Genomic DNA, 19,079 nt, shown 5'->3' on the forward strand with positions numbered 1-19,079 from the left:
TCTTCAGGCGTAGCTTTATGCGCATAGCGCTTCGATAAGTACGCCTCAACTTGCTGGCGAACAACTTGCTCGATGTGTGGATTCTTTTTCAAACGGCGCTCGAAATGTTTCTCTCGCTGTAAAGCCATAGCAAAACTGTCTGGGAGCTTAATATCGTCCTTTGCCCACAAAAGACCAACCTCGTAGCGTCCATCAACTCGAACGGTAGTGCGGTTCAAGATGGAACGAGCTCGCTTCAAATCGTCGGACTCCGGCAACACTTTCACCAGAAAACCCGAATCATCGGCTTGGAAATAAGTACGAATCTGATCGTGCAGGTCTAGATTCGTAACACGCATCTCGTCATGGCAGCCAACAAACACAGAGCAACCTTGTGGCTTTCGTGGCCCGTAAATTGTCCACCCCAGATGCGAGCGGACAGCGATCGGCTCCGACGGATCACCGACTCGTGATTCGAGCGGCGCAAACAGGAAAACATTATTTAAGCCGATTAATATTCGTGGCTCTTCCCCAGTGTGGGTAGCAGCAAACAGACCACGCAGGTGTGGATGCTGGTTCGAAATTTGTTGAAAGTCGATCAGCTGACGCGGTAGGTGCATCTTCTTAACAGTATGCGCATCACTCAGCTGGAAACGATCACCTCCATCGCCGGAAATTTCTACGCAGACACACTCGGAGAGAGCTTCGTGCCGAACTACGTTTGCGGTCCACTGCAAAGTCAGCGGTTGGGGAATGCCTTTCAATTCTAACTCTCGTGCTAGGTTGTCTTCGATCAATGTGATTGACGAACCCTCGTCAATGTATGCCATCGTTTTTATTGAATGGTTACCGTTGTGTATAGTGACTGGAGCCATTCGGAAAATAACGGGAAATTTCGTGTGATGATGGGCGTTCATTGGCATGGGAGATTGAGCGGGAGAATCATCCATTGATCGCACAGAATGTTGCCTTGCTGGTAGGGGTTCTCGGGAATCACGATGTACTAGTGGATGATGATGTTGACGGCAGGAACCTACGTTGCACGTAATTTTGAATCGGCACCATCCGTCGTGCTCATTCAGACATCGCTCACAAAGCTTCCACTGGGTCATCAGTCTGATTCTTTCCTTCAGGGGACGTGATCGGAAATCATCACAGTTTCGGATTCTGTGATTATCCTTTCTGCAGAAACGACAAATCGATGGTACCGGGAATGGATTCCCCACAGCTGCACTGGAATGCGCCTGAAGGAAACCTTTTTCTTTTGATCTAGGCTTTTCACTGAGTCGAAAGTCAGAAAACTTCTGGTCCACCACCAACGTTACTTCGCTAGCTTCAGACATGATTTTTGAAGTAAAATCGGCGAACGTTCTGAGGGTAGTCCTCCCTTCGGCGCGTTTGAATTGGACCCACTCTCTCTTGGTGGCTGCTGGCAGCTTCTCGACTAGCTCTTGGATCAGGGTGGGATTTACCAGGTGATCGTGGAGCTCAGCTGCTTCTAGATGGTCGCATAATTCCTGGACAACCATTCCAAACTGGATGAAAGTGTCTAGGCGATCAGCCCTCGGTGCAGCGGCTCGTTTTACTTTGCTAAGCAGTGAGTGTATAAGCTGCTCCGGCCGGCCGTACACTTCACGGAGCATTTCAATAATCTTCGGTACTGACGACGGCAGCATCAATCGGCTGCGGACGGACTCAAGAGCGGGACCTTTGAGACAGTCTTGCAGTCTCACTAAATTCTCCTGGTTCGACAAACCGCAAGCTTCGGTTGAATTTTTGTAGGAGCTAATAAAAAGCGGCCATTCCTCTGGCTTTCCGCTGAAGGTTGGCAAATTTCGAAGTAAAGCTGAACGCGCAGCAAGCTGTGCCTTTGTCGGCCCTGGCAGCGGCTCGCGATCAACGATGGATTTTACGACACCAGCTCTCGGGGGGTGATCATCAAATTCACTGGCGCTAGACTCGTCCTCAGATGAAATTCGTGTCCGTACTTTTTCTGCAAGGGGCTTCGGGTATGTTGGACGTTCGAATTTATAACCCGTATGTGGGTTGACCGCATCGTTGATTTGTTTCGGTTCGTCATCCGGAAGCCACTTTTTCACCTTCTCGACACCATATACATCGTTTCGTTCCTTGATCGGATCGCACCCACCGATAGCTTCTTCTTGGCTGACCGACAGCATTTCACTACGGGCGCGCTCGTATTCTTCCCGCAGTGCACGTTGCTGTTGTTGAAATTCTATTTCATCAGCTAATTTCTTCGCTAATATGGATTTCTCCAACTCGAGTTGTTTTTGTTGGAGCTGCTTCTCCTGATTTTGGCACTTTTCGGCATACTGACGCTTGAATTCCAGCTGCTTCTCACGTAGTATCCGTTCCTGTTCCAATTTCCTCTCGTTGCGTTCCATTTCGTCCCTCATTTTCTGTAGCTCCTGATCAAAATCGAGTTCCATTAGGCCAGCAGTATGACGACCTTGGGAGATGATCGTGGCTTGATCACAATCGGGTGTTCGGGAATAATTTCCACTCAACACGGGAGGGATTGGTAAAACAGGATCCACTAGCACAGCTAAATTACCACAGGCTTCTCGGATAGTGCCCAGTGATTGAGTGGGCGGTAAATTAGCACTCGAATCACCAACTTTGGTAGGCTTTTTAGTTGTGGTTTTCCGTGTCTTCTTGGAAAGACAAACATCGCACTTAAATTTTCGGCCGGTCGCTCCTGGGGACTCTTCCACACAGTCACAGTGGAACCGGGTCGAACATGATTCGCAAGCTACCATATCATCCGTATCCAAACGATCGCACTTCCCACAGCTCGATGATGCCATCTCAAAAAGTGAGGTTAAAATTTTTGAGAAATGTTCGGAATTGTAGAACGAAAAACTATTTTTCGTAGCAGCTTGTATTACAGCAGCTCAAACTGTAAATTTTATTGTATATAGTTAGTGATCGTAAATATTTTAAATGTGTATTAATACCTACAATTTTAGTTTCCTTGTACAATTTTAAGTGTTCTGTGTTTAGTGCGTGTTTGTCGGAAAAAGCAGTTTCCTAATTTTAAGAATTATGAAAGATTAACAAATGAAATTATGCACTTTTTTAGCCAACTTACTTATTCCGGTATTCCGGATTCGCTACTTTTCCACTGCTTTTATGGAGGTGGCCAAAAATGACTTGCGAAAATAACGTGGTATGGTTAAGCTCGAAAACTTAGTTCTAAGTAGGAAAATATTTAATTAGGAATAATCAATTGGTGGTATTTTGCATGATTACTCACGAATTGTAGTGTAATATATCCTGAGAAAATCCTCAAATATAACGAAATAAAGATCACTAACTTCAACTAGTTTCAACAGAAAATATTTCACCCTTGCTCGAGATCTTTCAGAAAATGTGGTTTTTTGTGATGTGTTCTAGCTTGTCAAAAATTATACTTGTCAAAGAATTCATGGGCGTTCGAGCGAAGAAGTTTTCTGGTGGGTTCATTTTATAGCAAAAACCAGGGGTTTTAACAATAGTGTTCCGTATGATAGGCCAGCGTGAGGGATTAAATTTCGAATGCAGCCGATGCACTGATGGATCCAGAAAAGTGAAAACAAATCATCTCGACGTGAGTAGCTCAAAACTTAGGTAAATTCCTGGAACAAAAAATCTCAAAACTTACCACTGAAACGCGCAGAACGCCCTTTAATCTGTATATTTCCTAAAACAAAATTTATTTGAATTTTCCCTCTGACGAGTTTATCAGGTTTCACTTATTTTTTATTTCATTTTTTTTGGTTTGGATAAAAAATTGAAAGTATCTGATTCGTGTGAAAAATTCATTCGACCCGGTCGGGTTTACGGGATTGCTCGATGTAGAAAAGAATTCAAGTACATAAATGAAGATTTCAGGTCTCCCATATTTTTTTGCTTGTTTTGATGTTTACCTCGTTTACAGGAACTTCTACAGATCGGTAGTATCTCTACCGAGGGCTCATATTGCTAGGACCATCTCAGCAGCAGCCAGCAGTAGAATTAGGACACGTTCAGATATAGTCCGCTTCAAAATCGGACAGCGTTCGAAACTTGTAAGTACTTTTGAAAGAACAACAAATAAAAATGAATGTGAAAGAAAATATTCTTAAATGTTTTCAGGTTTTTCAATTTCTATAGAAAAGGTTTCCAGATAGTTTTATTGGGGCTTGTGATATAGCTCAGTTGGCAAGTCTGTTGTCTCCTGAGCCGATGTCCGCGAGTTCGAGCCCAAGAGTAAACATCGAACACAGTTGTACCGGATAAGTTTTTCAATAACGATCCGCCAACTGCAACGTTGATAAAGTCGCGAATGCCATAAAGATGGTAAAACGACTATAATCGAAACAAAAAAAAAAAAAAAAAAAAAAAAAAAAAAAAAAAAAAAAAAAAAAAAAAATAGTTTTATTGGACTGATTGTAAGGTAAGTTGAAAACTTTCAATGCCTACATGTTTCGAATGAAATTGAATACCTACCCATTATTTTCATATTACTATTATTTCTCTTCATTTGATACTACAATAGATCTAACCATGAGATTTTTTGAATAGAGATTTTGGTGATTTCGAGAATCTAAAATTTTAAACAGAAATGTCGTCTGAAAAGAGATTTTTTTGTCTAAAACTAAAATATCTTATTTGGTTTTCAAATCTAAAATTTGAAGCACAGTTTGAAATTCCCGTAATGTTAACCAGAATCAAACTGATCGGAAATCAGCAACACACAAATAAATTTACAAAACAATATTTAATCTTTCATTAAAATTTAAAAAACAGTAATTAATCTTTATTTTTTCAGTAATCATTCAAAAATGAAGCACTGATCCTGTGCGTTGGTTGGTTCTGGAATAATGAAAAGCGAAAGGAAAAGTTCAGGTGGTGCGGTGTTAAACGGTGGATAACTGAACACTAATAGGAAATGATATTTCAAAAGTGAGAAGTCTAAAATGGGATTTAATATGAGAAAGATTATTACATATTTATTTATGTTTCAATTTTCAGGGTACCGTCAGGCGTTGATTCTACGGTATTCAGCGAACATTATCTTAGACTGTCTCGGCAACAATAGTGGCAGCTATGCAGTTTCGACTCTAAGCTATCCCCTCACACTCCTCAATCTCACGCAAGCTGGTACACAAAGTTTATACAATTAAGAAGTAATCCGAGGAATTATAAATTAAAAAATGAATATGATATATTGGTGAGTTATATTTTTTCATTTTCGAATTGAAACATCACAAGAAACCATTAACGGATTATCCAAAATATTCAATTTACTAAAATTCTAGTATATTTCGGGAAAAAAAGTTGCTAACACTTTAGCAAACAAATTTTTTTTTTGCTGTACAATTAGTTAACTTTTAGTCAGGACACTTTCTAGTATTTTGCTAAAATTTTAGTACAAAAAATTGCTAAATTTATTTCTAAGTTCTTAGCTAGTCAAATTTGAGCAAAATTTTGCTAAATTCCGGCCTCAGAAATTGTGTGTGTATATTCTTGATAGGATCATTATTTTATTTTTGTGTTTGTACTTTTTGATCAACCTATCAACAAATTAATGCACGAGAATTTTATTGCATTTCGAACATTGTTTCTTTTTAAAAGGTACTGCGACGGTAGATTTCCCTTTGAGAAGCCATCTACTAAGCCCGAATGAAAATCGAAAGGTTCCGATGGATTAAATAGACTATAGGAAAACATTCTGAAATGTACACCAAGTCATATTGTCTCTATGCATACAGGTTAGTTTTGAATTAATTGTAAAATTAAATAAAGCTTCTACTACAGATTTGTTTTCTTTTCCAGAAATCAGTCATCTGCTAATAAAATAGCATAACCAATTCAAGGAAAACAAACCAGACCAGTTACAGCTAGACATTAGCCGGATGTGTCCGTGTAAGATTAGGATTAAATTGAGAAATCGGATAAAGACGCAAATGATCGACGACAGTAGCGGCAACGATGGGGATGATCCGATTGGCAACGACAACGATAAGGTCGTTTCGGATGATTCTCCGGGGTTTTCCCCCTGATTTTCACAACTTTATGTCGCAGAAAACGCACCGAACAATCTGTGTCAATTGTGCCCTTTACGGCTAAGGTAAAAAAAACCATTAAAACATCATTCGAAAATTATTCTGTGATGTATTATTGTTATTGTAATTAATAAATAATGTGTATACGAATACAATTTGTTTTATTCAATGATGATATTTCACTGTATTAAAATAAATCAAAACAATAAAATTACGTGCAGATTATTTTGAAGGTCGCTGAAATTACAGGTCGCTTGTAATTACAGTTTGCTTGCAATTACAGGTCGTCTGCAATTACAAGCCTGTAATTTTAAACTTGCCTGTGAATTGCATGTCCTCGACCTGTAATATTACGGTAAATGTCCTGCTCCTTTTTGTTACATGACATTTACTGTAATTTTACAGAAAATAATTTTTTCTGTGTAGCTGGTTGTGAGCAAAGCGGCATTTATTTCAGGTTTTCGCTTACTTGGACAGCGAATAGTTTGTGCAAACTTTTTACCGTAGGTTATTTGTATTTTTCAATTTTGGAAAAAAAATTGCAAGCAGTTGGAGCGTATAAATTATAAGGTAGGCTGTAGTTAATAAAGATTTCTCAAATATGTGTGAAGAGTGGTTTAGTCAATCTTTTAAGTTTAATTAAATAATTCATCATACATTATTAAACATGTTCTGATCAAACATTTTGCAAAGAAAAATGCGATTATAGAAGATTTTTTCATAGACTTTTGCAGCAACAAAAATAATTTTCCCAACATTTTTGCTAGGAAATTAACCAACACATGAAAAGGCAGATTAACGATGACATACCTGCACTGAACCTCGAAAATACCCAAACTTGAGAACTTTCTCCGCCAACCCGAATGAAACTCCCTCCCTACAGGTTTGGCTATTGGTGGCATAGCTCAAAGTTAAGCTCTTAAAGGAGAACTCATCCCCCAAAATCTGATACCACAATAAAATGGATCATTCCAACTAAATCGCTCAAGCTGAACGGTTGTGTTCTCCCAACGTTTCGATCGGAGTGTGTTTTATTATAACTCGCTGCTTTTGTGAAATCGGACAGTGCAGTTAGTCCGAACGTGGTGGTTTGTTTTTCTACCGACCAAATCGTTTGCCGAATTCCAGAGACACGAAATTGAAATTGGCGTGAGTTTTATCTGGCCATCATCATCGGTGCGAGTGTTGTCGCCATCGGGGAAGTGTTAATTGTTCCCCCGACAAACCCGAGTGTGGATAACGTGGGAGCTGTTACCGTTGGTTCCGGTGCTGTTTGCCGTGGGTAGCAGGATACAGGACGTCTCGGTGGATCGGTCGTTTGCGTTCAAGAGCGTCATCAGCAGCAAAGACTCAACTTGGTCGCCATCTTCTTCCAAGGACCACGTGGTTGCTGAACAAAAGAAGATACATGCAATTGAAAAGTGCAAGAACCTTTGTAAGTCTCTTTTTTCATTTTTTCACTATTCTCTCGTCTATTTATTTCCCTGTACATATTTTGAATTTTGGTTGCTTCGGTCATATTTTAAACACGGGCGACATTCGTGTTCCCGTGCAAAAATATGAACGAAGGCGGGGGGTTAAACTCGTCATCGGTGGACGAAAAGGAAGCCATGTACGAGAATGAAGAGCATTTGGAGGATTCAGACGATGCTGGTCCCTCAAGTGCTAATCATTCTCGTACGTCCAATAATTCTTCATCACCCACAGATGACAGTGTAGCTCCTCGACTCCGAACCTACACAGATGGTTCGTCTTTTTCTGGGCCATGGGTGGTTTTCATCCGGCCCAAAGCTAACGGCAAACAGCTAAACGTAGTGCAGATCACTAAAGATCTGGCGAGGTGGCCCTCCGTAACCTGCGTTACTAAGGTGCGACCAAACAAGTTGCGCGTTGTCGTGGACAATCATAAATCCGCTAATGAAATTGTTGCCAGCAAATTCATTAATTTAGAGTACCACGTCTACATTCCGTCTCGAAACGTAGAGATAGAGGGCGTGATCTCAGAAATGAGTCTGGAGGCTGGGTACGTTAAATCCCACGGCGTTGGTAAATTTAAGAGCCCTGATTCGACTTCGGTCGAAATCTTGGATTGCCGCCAACTCAATACTACCACCGTCGTAGAAGGAGTTAAAAAGTACTCGCCTTCAGCTTCATTTCGAGTGACCTTTGCGGGTACCGCCCTCCCTCACTACGTCTTGATTGACGGAGTTTTGAGGCTTCCTGTGCGGCTCTTCGTGCCTCGCCCGATGGAATGCAAAAATTGCATTAAATTGGGGCATACAGCTTCCCATTGTTGTAGCAAGAAGCGTTGCCCCAAATGCGGGGAGGTTCATGGGGATGGAGCATGCTCAGCAATAGAACAGAAATGTATCTATTGCGGGGGCTCACCTCATGACATCTCCTTGTGCGAGGCGTTTAAGAGCCGCTGGGATAGTCAAAGGCGCTCTTTGAAGGAACGGTCAAAACGTTCCTATGCCGCCATAGTAAAGGGCGCGGCGCCTCCGATCCAACCGCAGTCCAGTAACATTTTCACAGTGCTGCCAGTTGACAACGAGGACACAACAGATGAGGAGAACCCGTTTATTTTTGTAGCGAACTCGCGAAAACGTTCAAAACCAACTACTAAGACCCCTAAGATTCCGAATAAAATCCCGACAATCAGCCCTCCAATCAACATCACCAAAAAAGTGATTGCTACAGACAAGAAAAAACAAGTTCCTCCTGGATTCCGCGCGACCTTTTCTCCACAGAATAATTCAACAGCAGCTGGGACTTCAAAAGCTCCCGTTACTAATGCGGATTTGTCAGAATCAACTCATCAACCGGGACTTTTCAAGTTTTCTGACATACTTAATGGAATTTTCACGTTTTTTAACGTTTCTGAATCCATAAGAAGTATTGTTGGTGCAATGCTTCCTATGGTTAAGACATTTTTGAAGCAATTGATGCAAACTTGGCCCCTTCTTTCAGTGTTTATCTCTCTCGATGGCTAATTTACGCCGAGAGGTCGGAGATATCACTGTTTTACAGTGGAATTGTCGTAGTCTCGTCCCTAAACTGGACCCGTTCAAATTTTTACTTCATGAAACTAGTTGCGATATTTTTGCGTTGTCCGAAACTTGGCTTTCTTCACAATCTAACATCTCATTCCACGATTTTAATGTCATACGTCTAGACCGCGACGATTCTTATGGAGGGGTGCTTTTGGGGATCAATAAGCACCACTCCTTCTATAGAATCCACCTCCCTTTATCAGGAGGAATTGAAGCTGTTGCATGTCATACAACTATAAGAGGTAAGGACTTATGCGTTGTCAGTTTGTACTGGCCTCATAGAGTTGCAGTGGATCGACGTCACCTAGAGGACCTGTGCTCAGTGCTCCCTGAGCCAAGGTTGATCCTGGGTGACTTTAATTCGCATGGAACTGTCTGGGGAGAACAAATTGACGATAGTCGTTCTACTCTTATTTATGACATTTGCGACAGTTTCAATTTAACAATTTTGAACACGGGTGAAAAAACACGAGTACCTAAACCTCCTGCAAGACAAAGTGCAATTGACCTCTCACTCTGCTCAAACTCACTATCATTGGATTGCCAGTGGAAGGTAATCCCTGATCTCAATGGTAGTGATCACTTGCCAATCAAAATTACAATCGCCAATGGGGTTAGCTCTTCAAACACAATAAATATGACATATGACCTTACAAGACACATCGACTGGAAAAAATACTCGGACGAAATAACATCAGCAATCGGTTCTACGAATGTTTTACCTCCTGCAGAGGAGTACCACTTTCTTTCACGTTTAATACATGAAAGTGCACTTTGCGCTCAAACAAAACCCATCCCAGATTCATCAGTTCCCCGAAGGCCTCCAAACCCGTGGTGGGACCAGCAGTGTTCCAAGCTTTATAAGGACAAATCAAAAGCATTCAAAGATTTTCGGAAATATGGAACTCTCGCCCTTTTTGAAGTATATGTTTCCCTTGAAAATCAGTTTAAAAAATTGGTCAAGGGGAAGAAAAAGGCGTATTGGAGGAATTTTGTGGGTGGCTTATCAAGAGAAACATCCTTGAGTACCTTGTGGAGAGTGGCACGAAGCATGCGTAATAGATCATCTACGAATGAAAGTGAGGAATATTCACATAGATGGATATTTAACTTCGCACGGAAAGTCTGTCCAGATTCTACGCCTGTACAAAAAATAATCCGGGATGTGCTTCCTGAAAGGTGTGGTCTGGATTCCAGTTTTTCGATGGTCGAATTCTCACTTGCCCTCCTCTCTTGCAACAATTCAGCTCCGGGTATTGATAAAATTAGATTTAACTTGTTGAAAAACCTTCCGGACGCCGCCAAATTTCGCTTGTTAAATTTATTTAATCAATTCTTGGAGCATAACATTGTTCCCCAAGAGTGGAGACAAGTGAGAGTTATCGCTATCCAAAAGCCCGGGAAACCAGCGTCCGATGCGAATTCGTACCGTCCAATAGCGATGTTGTCTTGTATACGTAAATTGATGGAGAAAATGATTTTGTTTCGTTTGGATAAATGGGTAGAAACAAATGGCCTCCTTTCAGATACTCAATTTGGGTTTCGAAGGGGCAAAGGAACAAACGATTGTCTTGCTTTGCTGTCTTCAGAGATACAAATGGCGTACGCAAAACGTGAGCAAATGGCTTCAGTGTTTCTAGACATAAAGGGAGCTTTTGATGCAGTCTCAATAGAGGTGTTGTCAGACAAGTTGCACTCCCGGGGTCTGCCTCCACTATTGAACAACATCTTATACAGCTTGCTTTGTGAGAAACATCTGAACTTTGCTCACGGAGATATTGCAATTAGAAGAACCTCCTACATGGGCCTCCCACAGGGTTCATGTTTAAGTCCACTTTTGTACAACTTTTACGTAAGTGACATCGATAGTTGTCTCTCTGAAGGCTGCACTCTAAGACAACTTGCAGATGACGGCGTGGTGTCTGTCACAGGATCTTCCGAGTCTCATCTGCACAGACCTTTACAAGATACTTTAGACAGATTGTCTTCCTGGGCGTTGGGGCTTGGGATTGAGTTTTCCCCTCAGAAAACGGAGATGGTTGTTTTCTCTAAGAAACATAGACCTGCTCAACCGAAGCTTCAACTCCTAGGCAGAACGATCACTCAATCGAGGTGTTTTAAGTATCTTGGGGTTTGGTTTGACTCCAAGTGTACCTGGAGAGCCCACATTGAGTATCTGAAAGGAAAATGCCAACAAAGAATAAATTTTCTCCGATCAATCACAGGCACCTGGTGGGGAGCCCACCCAGAAGATCTTTTAAAATTGTATCGAACAACCATTCTTTCAGTGATGGAATATGGTAGCTTCTGTTTCCAGTCAGCTGCCAAATCTCACCTCATCAAACTCGAGCGTATCCAATACCGTTGTCTCCGCATCGCAATGGGCTCTATGCCCTCAACGCACAACATGAGTCTTGAAGTTTTGGCAGGAATACTCCCTTTGAAAGATCGATACAATCTACTATCACTTCGGTTCCTCATCAGGTGTGAGGTCATGAACCCATTGGTGATCGTTAATTTTGAAAGGTTACTTGAGCAAAATTTTCGAACAAGATTTATGTCTGTATACTATGTCCTCATGTGAATGCAGGTAAACCCTTCTTCGTATTCTTCAACTCGTGTTTTCAGCCCACACTACGATAATTCTTCTGCCCAGTTTGATTTGTCTATGCAGCAGGAAATTCGTGGAATCCCGGATTCGCATCGCCCACTTCTGATTCCAAGAATTTTCGAAGCTAAATATAGACACGTCGATGCTGACAAAATGTACTTTACCGATGGGTCTCTAATTGAGGAATCAACGGGATTCGGAGTGTTCAACGAAACAACTAGCGCCTCTTATAACCTCCAGTCTCCATGCTCTGTGTATATAGCAGAGTTAGCAGCTATTCACTGGGCCTTGGACAGCATCGCCTCACGGCCTGTTGGGCACTACTACATTGTAACGGATAGTCTAAGCTCAGTTGACGCAATACGATCAATACGACCGGGAAAGCACTCGCCGTTCTTCCTAGAGAAGATACGGGATACTTTGAGTGCTTTAACAAGACGTCGCTTTCCCATTACCTTTGTTTGGGTTCCCTCTCATTGCTCGATAGTGGGCAATGAGAAGGCAGACTCTCTGGCAAAGGTGGGGGCGACGGAAGGCGACACGTATCCACGTGAAATCGTCTTCAACGAATTCTACTTCTTGGTACGAGGGAACTCTCTTGTCAACTGGCAGCGCAAATGGGACGAGGATGAGGATGGTCGGTGGCTCCACTCGATTATTCCAAAGGTAAGCCTTAAACCATGGTTCAATAGATTGAACTTGAGTCGGGATTTTATTCGTATATTTTCCCGTCTCATGTCCAATCATTGTTCCTTAGACGCGGTACTCTATCGTTTTGACATTGCTGGCAGCAATTTGTGTAGTTGCGGCCAAGGTTACCATGACATCGAGCATATTGTTTGGTCGTGTGAGGTCCATCTTGTCGCCAGAACGAATTTAATAGACTCCCTTAGGGCCCGAGGAAAACCACCTAATGTTCCAGTTAGAGATGTACTAGCTGTGCTAGATTTGGACTACATGTTCGAAATCTACCTTTTTCTAAAAGCTATCGATCTTCGTCTATAATTTCTTTTTTATTTTCATATTTCCCTTTCTATCTTCCTTTCTCCTCTCACAAAGTGTTAAGTTAAGAAAACAATTGTAAACAACAAAATCGATTTTGGCTCCTTAAAGCCTAAAGGTATGAGCCGTTTCAAATAAAGAATTGTTAAAAAAAAAAAAAATAAAATGGAAATCAAAATAAAAAAAATATCGCCAGGTACAGGAATCACACCCATACCTGCAATGTCTTTGCGATTACCATCTCAGGATGCTAACCGCTCGACCACCGGAGAGTTGTTGAGAGAGGTAGCTACATCATCGTATAAGTGAGACTTTCTGCGAATGAAGCGGGAATAAAAGTTATCCCCCAAAAAAAACAGTTCTTCGCTTTGAACTAACCCCCTAAACCTAAATCTGCCACGATGGAGGTAACAGAATCAGATGCGCTTACAACAAAAACCCCCCAAAAAAACAGTTCTTCGCTTGAAGGACAAGTTTGGCTTATTGGAAAGCTGTGATTTTTTCACAAACTTAAGTTCCCGAATAGGACAGAACCATGGTATCACATTCATTTTCCAGTGAATTTTAATGTTATCATGTATTTCATGGTAAAAAGAACATCCGAGCGCAGTTCAAGAATTTACACACTCCAAGTTTTTCGTGTACGGTTAATATTTTGACAGCCGCGGCACGTGTTTTTTTTCCATTTCTTCCATTCTCGGTCGGCCGGTAGTCAATTTTTCGAGGTTTTTTTTTTGTGAATTTGTTCGAAGTAATCGGAAATGGGCGCAATGGTAAGTTTAATATCGGAGCTGTCCAAAGGGCAAACAGATTAAGAACCTTTTTTTTATTAATTCCAGCAGTGTAAAACCGACACACTAACGAGGGGCACAGGATGCGGTAGCCAACGGATGCCACGAGCAGCAATGAGATGCGGGAGTTGCGAGCCTCAAAATCCAGCGAATTATTCGTAATTTAGAGTGCGTGAGTGAAGTGTTCTTAAAGTTTTAAAGATTCTTTAAATAAATAGTTAATGTAAATTAATTCATTTGTTTTTAGTTTAAAAAAATTATAAAAATGATGACATAATCAAAAACAATAACAAACACCCCAAAAAGAGCAAAAATTTTTATTTCAGTGGGCGAACAATGTAAATTATCGGATTTTCATGGTTTTACCATGAAAAACTGGAAGCTGAAAGAACCATGAACTTTATATTTTTTGGCTTTCCAATGTATGGAAAATCGCCATTTTTTTCATGGTCACGCTGCATAACAATACCCCTTTTTCATGGTTATTTTCGTCAAAACGATGAAATGTATGGTCGAAAACTATGAATTCCAATGTGCATTCACAGTATCGAGGACGATAATAATCATTGTGTAAACCATACAATTTATAGTATGTGAATATGGAATTCATGGTTTTTTCACGGTGCAATCCTATTCGGGTTGTCAATCTTGAACTTAGGTTTGGCGGGTGGCAGTTCTCAAGTTTGGGTATTTTCGATTTTCAGTGTGTTATAATCATATAATACACCACCTGCAAATGTCATATCATGACACGATTAAACCGGCTTTCCCGATAGGAAATACACCCTACTATTCACCATACTTAGTCGGCTCGCGAAGGGTGCGTCGGCCGATTTTCGATCATACTAATCGGCCTATTGTTGCAACGTCGCTTATGGGAGTTTTTGCTGGGCATCAGCCGATTAATAAGCCGATTTCGTAGGCCTATCAAATAGGGTGATGAGTAGCATGATTGTGTAGGAACCGACTTAATCGCCTGATTAGTAGGGCGATAAAGTTGATGAGATTTTCGACGTTCAGCTATTTAATAGGGGTATCAAACGAGATATTTAGTATTAACCACCCGACTCAATCCGACTAAATAGCAAAATTGGTTGGCCTCAAAAATCGATTGTTTTTCCTACCACCCTACCTAATCGTACTAAATAGCCGGATTGATTGACCTCAAAAATTGATTTTTCTTCCTACCACCCAACTCAATCCGACTAAATAGCCGGATTGATTGACCGCAAAAGTACCATCCGACAAAATAGGGTGATTTATGTAAATGGTTCATTTTCGTATCTCGGAGCAAGTCCAGTAGAGGTATTTTTATTTTTCTTTAGTAAAAATGTCCCCAGGTGGTTGGCGAAGAAAATTTCTGGCAGGTAGCCTGATGGTGGAGGCACGAACCTGCAAACTGGCTCATTCGGCAATGAGAATGCCGGAATATTTGAACCTAGCATCCTACAGTAGCCGGTCGGGAAACGACCTATCCTGTGGAGAATCTTGCCATCCAAGCACAGCAGCAGCTCGCACCTGAAGGTAGAAATCCGTTCCAGCTCCTCCACCCAACCGGTACAAACGGATTTCGAGAGCTGAATGTTTTTCTATTGGAATAAGAGGAAAACAATCATACTAATTTCCAAAATAAATTTTTTATTCCATCAACTTACCTCCGGCACCTCATCCAGAAACTGGCCTACGGTGAGGGCGTCGTCAGCGATGCCTCCATCGGAATCATGAACACCTTCGATTACGGCTTCAGGCATGCCCGGCAAACGTCCGGGAACTTGGTCAGGTTGACGTCGTCATGACGGAACCGATAGAAACCCGCTCGCCACTCGAACAAACTGCTGATGAGCACTGACGAAGTCTTCCGTGCTATCGTGGGCCAAGCTTTCCCTTCGATGAACTCCATCACACAACACATGTCAAAAACTAATTCAGTTATGACCATTCCATACTAAATAGGCTTAAAGTTTGCCAACTAAATAGAGTCCTACGAAAACCTACTAAATTGACCGATCCCCCCCGATTACGTCGATCAACTTATTGTGCTACCAAATCATGCGTAATTGTGTGAGCCTACTCATCAGCCGATTTAGTATGGCACCTATTTCATATTCAAGCGTAGCCCGATTAATCGGCATACTAAATAGGGTCATTGATTTAGTAGGGTGATTCGTAGCCAGACTAAATCGGCACCCAACTAAATATGTGAACGGCGAAATATTTCAACTGTCAAATTTCCTATCGGGTTCTCAAAAAAAGGTGTAATCATTCGCAAATTTTTCTGGATCTTAATCAACAAGTTTTCAGATGGTCGACAGTAATCAATAAGTTTTTTTTAGTTCAAAGTTAGTTTTTCTTCAATTCAAATATTTTAAATTTTCCAAATGTTGAAAAAGAACGTTTCGAATTTGAGTGAAGAATTTGAGCGAAATAAACTTGATAAAAGGTTTTAAAGCTTCTAAATGACCATTAGAAGATGAAATTTAAGATAATTTATTCTAATTTCAACTTCAACACAATAGAAGTCGAAAGTTCACATTCATAAAATCCTTTACATATATTTATTTGCAGCCGTTTTTCATTGCTGTTTAGATTTTAATTTAATATTTTTGGATCCGTTTTGTATTGAATGATACAAAATAATAAAATTTTGGCTAGATTTTTCTTCCTTGGAAACATGTAGTTGTACGCTCTCGATTTCAAATCCAATTTTTTTTTTGGTAAGAGATCGAAATAGTGTTTTGGACTACGAATACAAATTTTATAATTTTCTTTCTTTGCAAGAGAACCTAATATATAAACTCTGCGAATGCTACACAATGTGACAATCTTTGTTGGAACAGCAACACCCGGTTCAGGAAATATATAAATAATCTACAATATCAAGTTTTATTTAATAAAAACGCAATATCTTATCTTAAATAAAAAATCATCTTTCGAATAAAAATTATTATGAGTTCGGCTGGTGAACTTTGAATTTTAAGTTGACTCAATATGAAGGTTGACTCAAAAAGAAGGCCTATCATTTTGAACGTGTATTACTCAAATTTAAATTTAAAATCAAAAGCGTGTATGCGTCAAAAAAGGTAAACATTGATAGATTCAGTTAAAAATTCATCCCGGAACATTTCCGAAAAAGAGGTAAATTGTTGAGTGTTAAATCAACTTGTCTTTCATAATAACTGGAAGTAATGATGTGGGCCGTTTTCGAAAATGCTTTATTGAAATATTTTAGTTTTTCCTTTTTTTTGTAGGCACAACAAGAAAGGAGTGCAAGAATCATCGATCAGTTTTTCACCGTGGCTGGAATTCCGAAGATCCAAATGTACAAATTCGAGAACTGTATTTAGGAGGACTCAGGCAATCATAGGTTTATATTTCCTTCCCTAAAACTCATCAAGTAGGTTGACGATACTCAGACTGTACGGCTTCCTTCCTCCGTCTGTTGGCGTTAAAATAAATAAACTGTCTGTCAGTTGTGTCTCGATTTCTGCAACTCAAAGTCTTATCCCCATCAGGTAAGTTGTGTAATGTTCAATATAAATTATCAATTCTGAAGTGGTTACTGATGGAGACTTTCAAAATTATATTACATATTCCCGTTGTCATGAACTTAGCCATCAACATTCTACCGGTTTCCAGGAATCCTACAAATGAAGATAAGGATACACTTGATCGCCGGAAAAGTGTACATTCTGTGAATCAAATCCAAATCAGGAGCAGCTTCTTATAGCGCGCAACCGGACTGTGGCTTATTCGAAAGAACCATTTCCACTTAAACGACAACCAATCAAACGAAGTTATCAAGTTGGAATGCTTGAGGGTTCCCAAAACAGCTCCGATATTCCGGAACCTGACGGTGTTAGAGCCTTCGACTTCAAGTTATTTGAAGATTCTTTGGCAAATTTTTAGCTGGTATGTTTATTAATCCACTGTTAAACAACATACTTTTTCTGACTAACAATGGTAACTGTGTTTCAGGAAAAAGGGAAGCACTGAACGTGGATGCACAAGTTCCGCTGACTGGTTTTTTTGGCCTGCATCACCTGACCCATTAGACCCCACCTGTGGAAAGACTGTCACAGATGGTCGTTTGATGATTACACACAAGAACTCAGCACAATGAAAGAAAACACCAATACGATAACAACTGGATACAATGGTTCGTCTGTTTGCTCATCTAATTCATCTGTTGGCAGAAGATTCTAAGTAAACAAGTTTCAAAATTCTCAGAACAAATCCTGTGGAATAATAACAAAGTTTTTGTTATGTTATGTGGTATTATATCGATTGACTTGCATGAATGTTGATAATTTTAGTGTAATTTGTGATGAATAAAAGTATTTTAAACTAAACAGTATCTGTGTTATCTGTGGAACTGGAAATGTAACTATCACAAACAATAATATAATAAATAACACCCAGGTTGTTTTACTGGTCGTTTGAAATTACAGGACGTTTGCAATTACAGGTCGCTTGCAATTACAGGCCTGTAATTTTGAGCTAGCCTGTGAATTGCCATGTCCTCGACCTGTAAAATTACTGTAAATGTCCTGCTCCTTTTTGTTACAGGACATTTACTGTAATTTTACAGAAAATAATTTTTTCTGTGCAATACTCTTTTCAAAATTAATCTGTTGTGACTTAAACAATTTTGATGATTCATTGATTGAAAAGTACGGTTTTACACCCCCTTTTTAAATTTTTTGTGACCATGATCTTAAAAAGTTTCAAACATGTAAGGATATATGTGCAACGTATTGCTTTTTACTTCAGCTTTCTTGGACACTAAGTGATTTTTTTTAGTATTCCGTAGCTCATCTACAGTCTTTTCGAAGCTTATTTTTTTCTGATTTTTTTCCTAGACTTTAAATAACGGTAAACTGTTGTGTTGTAGGTGAAAAATATCTGAGAAACATATTTGAGTTACATTACGAGGTTTCCAAAAATTTAATTTGGTAAAAATCAGTTAAGAAACAAAAGATATATATTGCTTTTAGTCAGGAGTGTCAAATTGACACTCCAAAGACTGTAACGAGTAAAAATTTCAGGGACGGATGAGGTTAATTCACCAGTTCAGTTGCCTTTTTTAAACGGAATCGACGATCTTGTAAAAATTAGATCCAATAACTGATCTGTGCGGTAGTTGCCCTTACTAAATATATTTATTCATTTTTCTGAAGTATAATATACCAGAAATACACAATTTCGATTGATAAAAATAATTAGAATTGTATTGCATTTTTATCAGACTTATATGTAAATACTTACGAAAAGTTCAGCATTTCCAGTAGCCAATGAATCCGTACATGTGTTAATCCTTCATTCGGTAGTGATCCTATAATTTCCAAGTTAAGAAGACTATCATCCGAAAGTAGGAAATCTGCCGTCGACTGCCTCGGTGCCGGAGGGCATAAACCAGTGCTGGTCCAAAACCTTGGAAAAGGCACACCTCTTTCCAAAACCTCATCTAAATCAACATCAATGATCGCGTACTCCTCAGACCCGGTACATGCCAGAGGCACTGATAATAACAACAAATTAATAACCAATAAAACACACATTTTTCTCATGTTTTTTTTTTGCTAACAACTTCAAG

The 19,079-nt window shown here is 40.0% G+C and overlaps 1 protein-coding gene and 1 long non-coding RNA gene across 4 annotated transcripts in view; one reads left to right on the forward strand and one right to left on the reverse strand.

The window, feature by feature from the left end:
- The window catches only part of LOC129743922 (alpha-L-iduronidase), a 72,480-nt gene extending 53,427 nt beyond the window's left edge, over positions 1-19,053 (reverse strand). The window contains exon 1 of the mRNA XM_055736162.1: positions 18,752-19,053. Within this exon, the coding sequence (XP_055592137.1) occupies positions 18,752-19,053 (302 nt within the window). The remainder of the gene's footprint in view (positions 1-18,751) is intronic.
- LOC129743927 (uncharacterized) lies at positions 16,235-17,753 on the forward strand. 3 transcript variants are annotated; one of them, XR_008736736.1, is made up of 4 exons: positions 16,235-16,621; positions 16,735-16,998; positions 17,123-17,395; positions 17,462-17,753. It is a non-coding gene; the product is annotated as an uncharacterized LOC129743927 (long non-coding RNA). The 3 variants fall into 3 exon arrangements; XR_008736737.1 differs by having other exon boundaries at positions 16,235-16,998; positions 17,098-17,395; XR_008736735.1 differs by having other exon boundaries at positions 16,235-16,998.
- Positions 19,054-19,079: the final 26 nt, after the last annotated feature.

Source organism: Uranotaenia lowii, chromosome 2 (assembly GCF_029784155.1).
Source record: "Uranotaenia lowii strain MFRU-FL chromosome 2, ASM2978415v1, whole genome shotgun sequence".
Lineage (NCBI taxonomy): Eukaryota > Metazoa > Arthropoda > Insecta > Diptera > Culicidae > Uranotaenia > Uranotaenia lowii.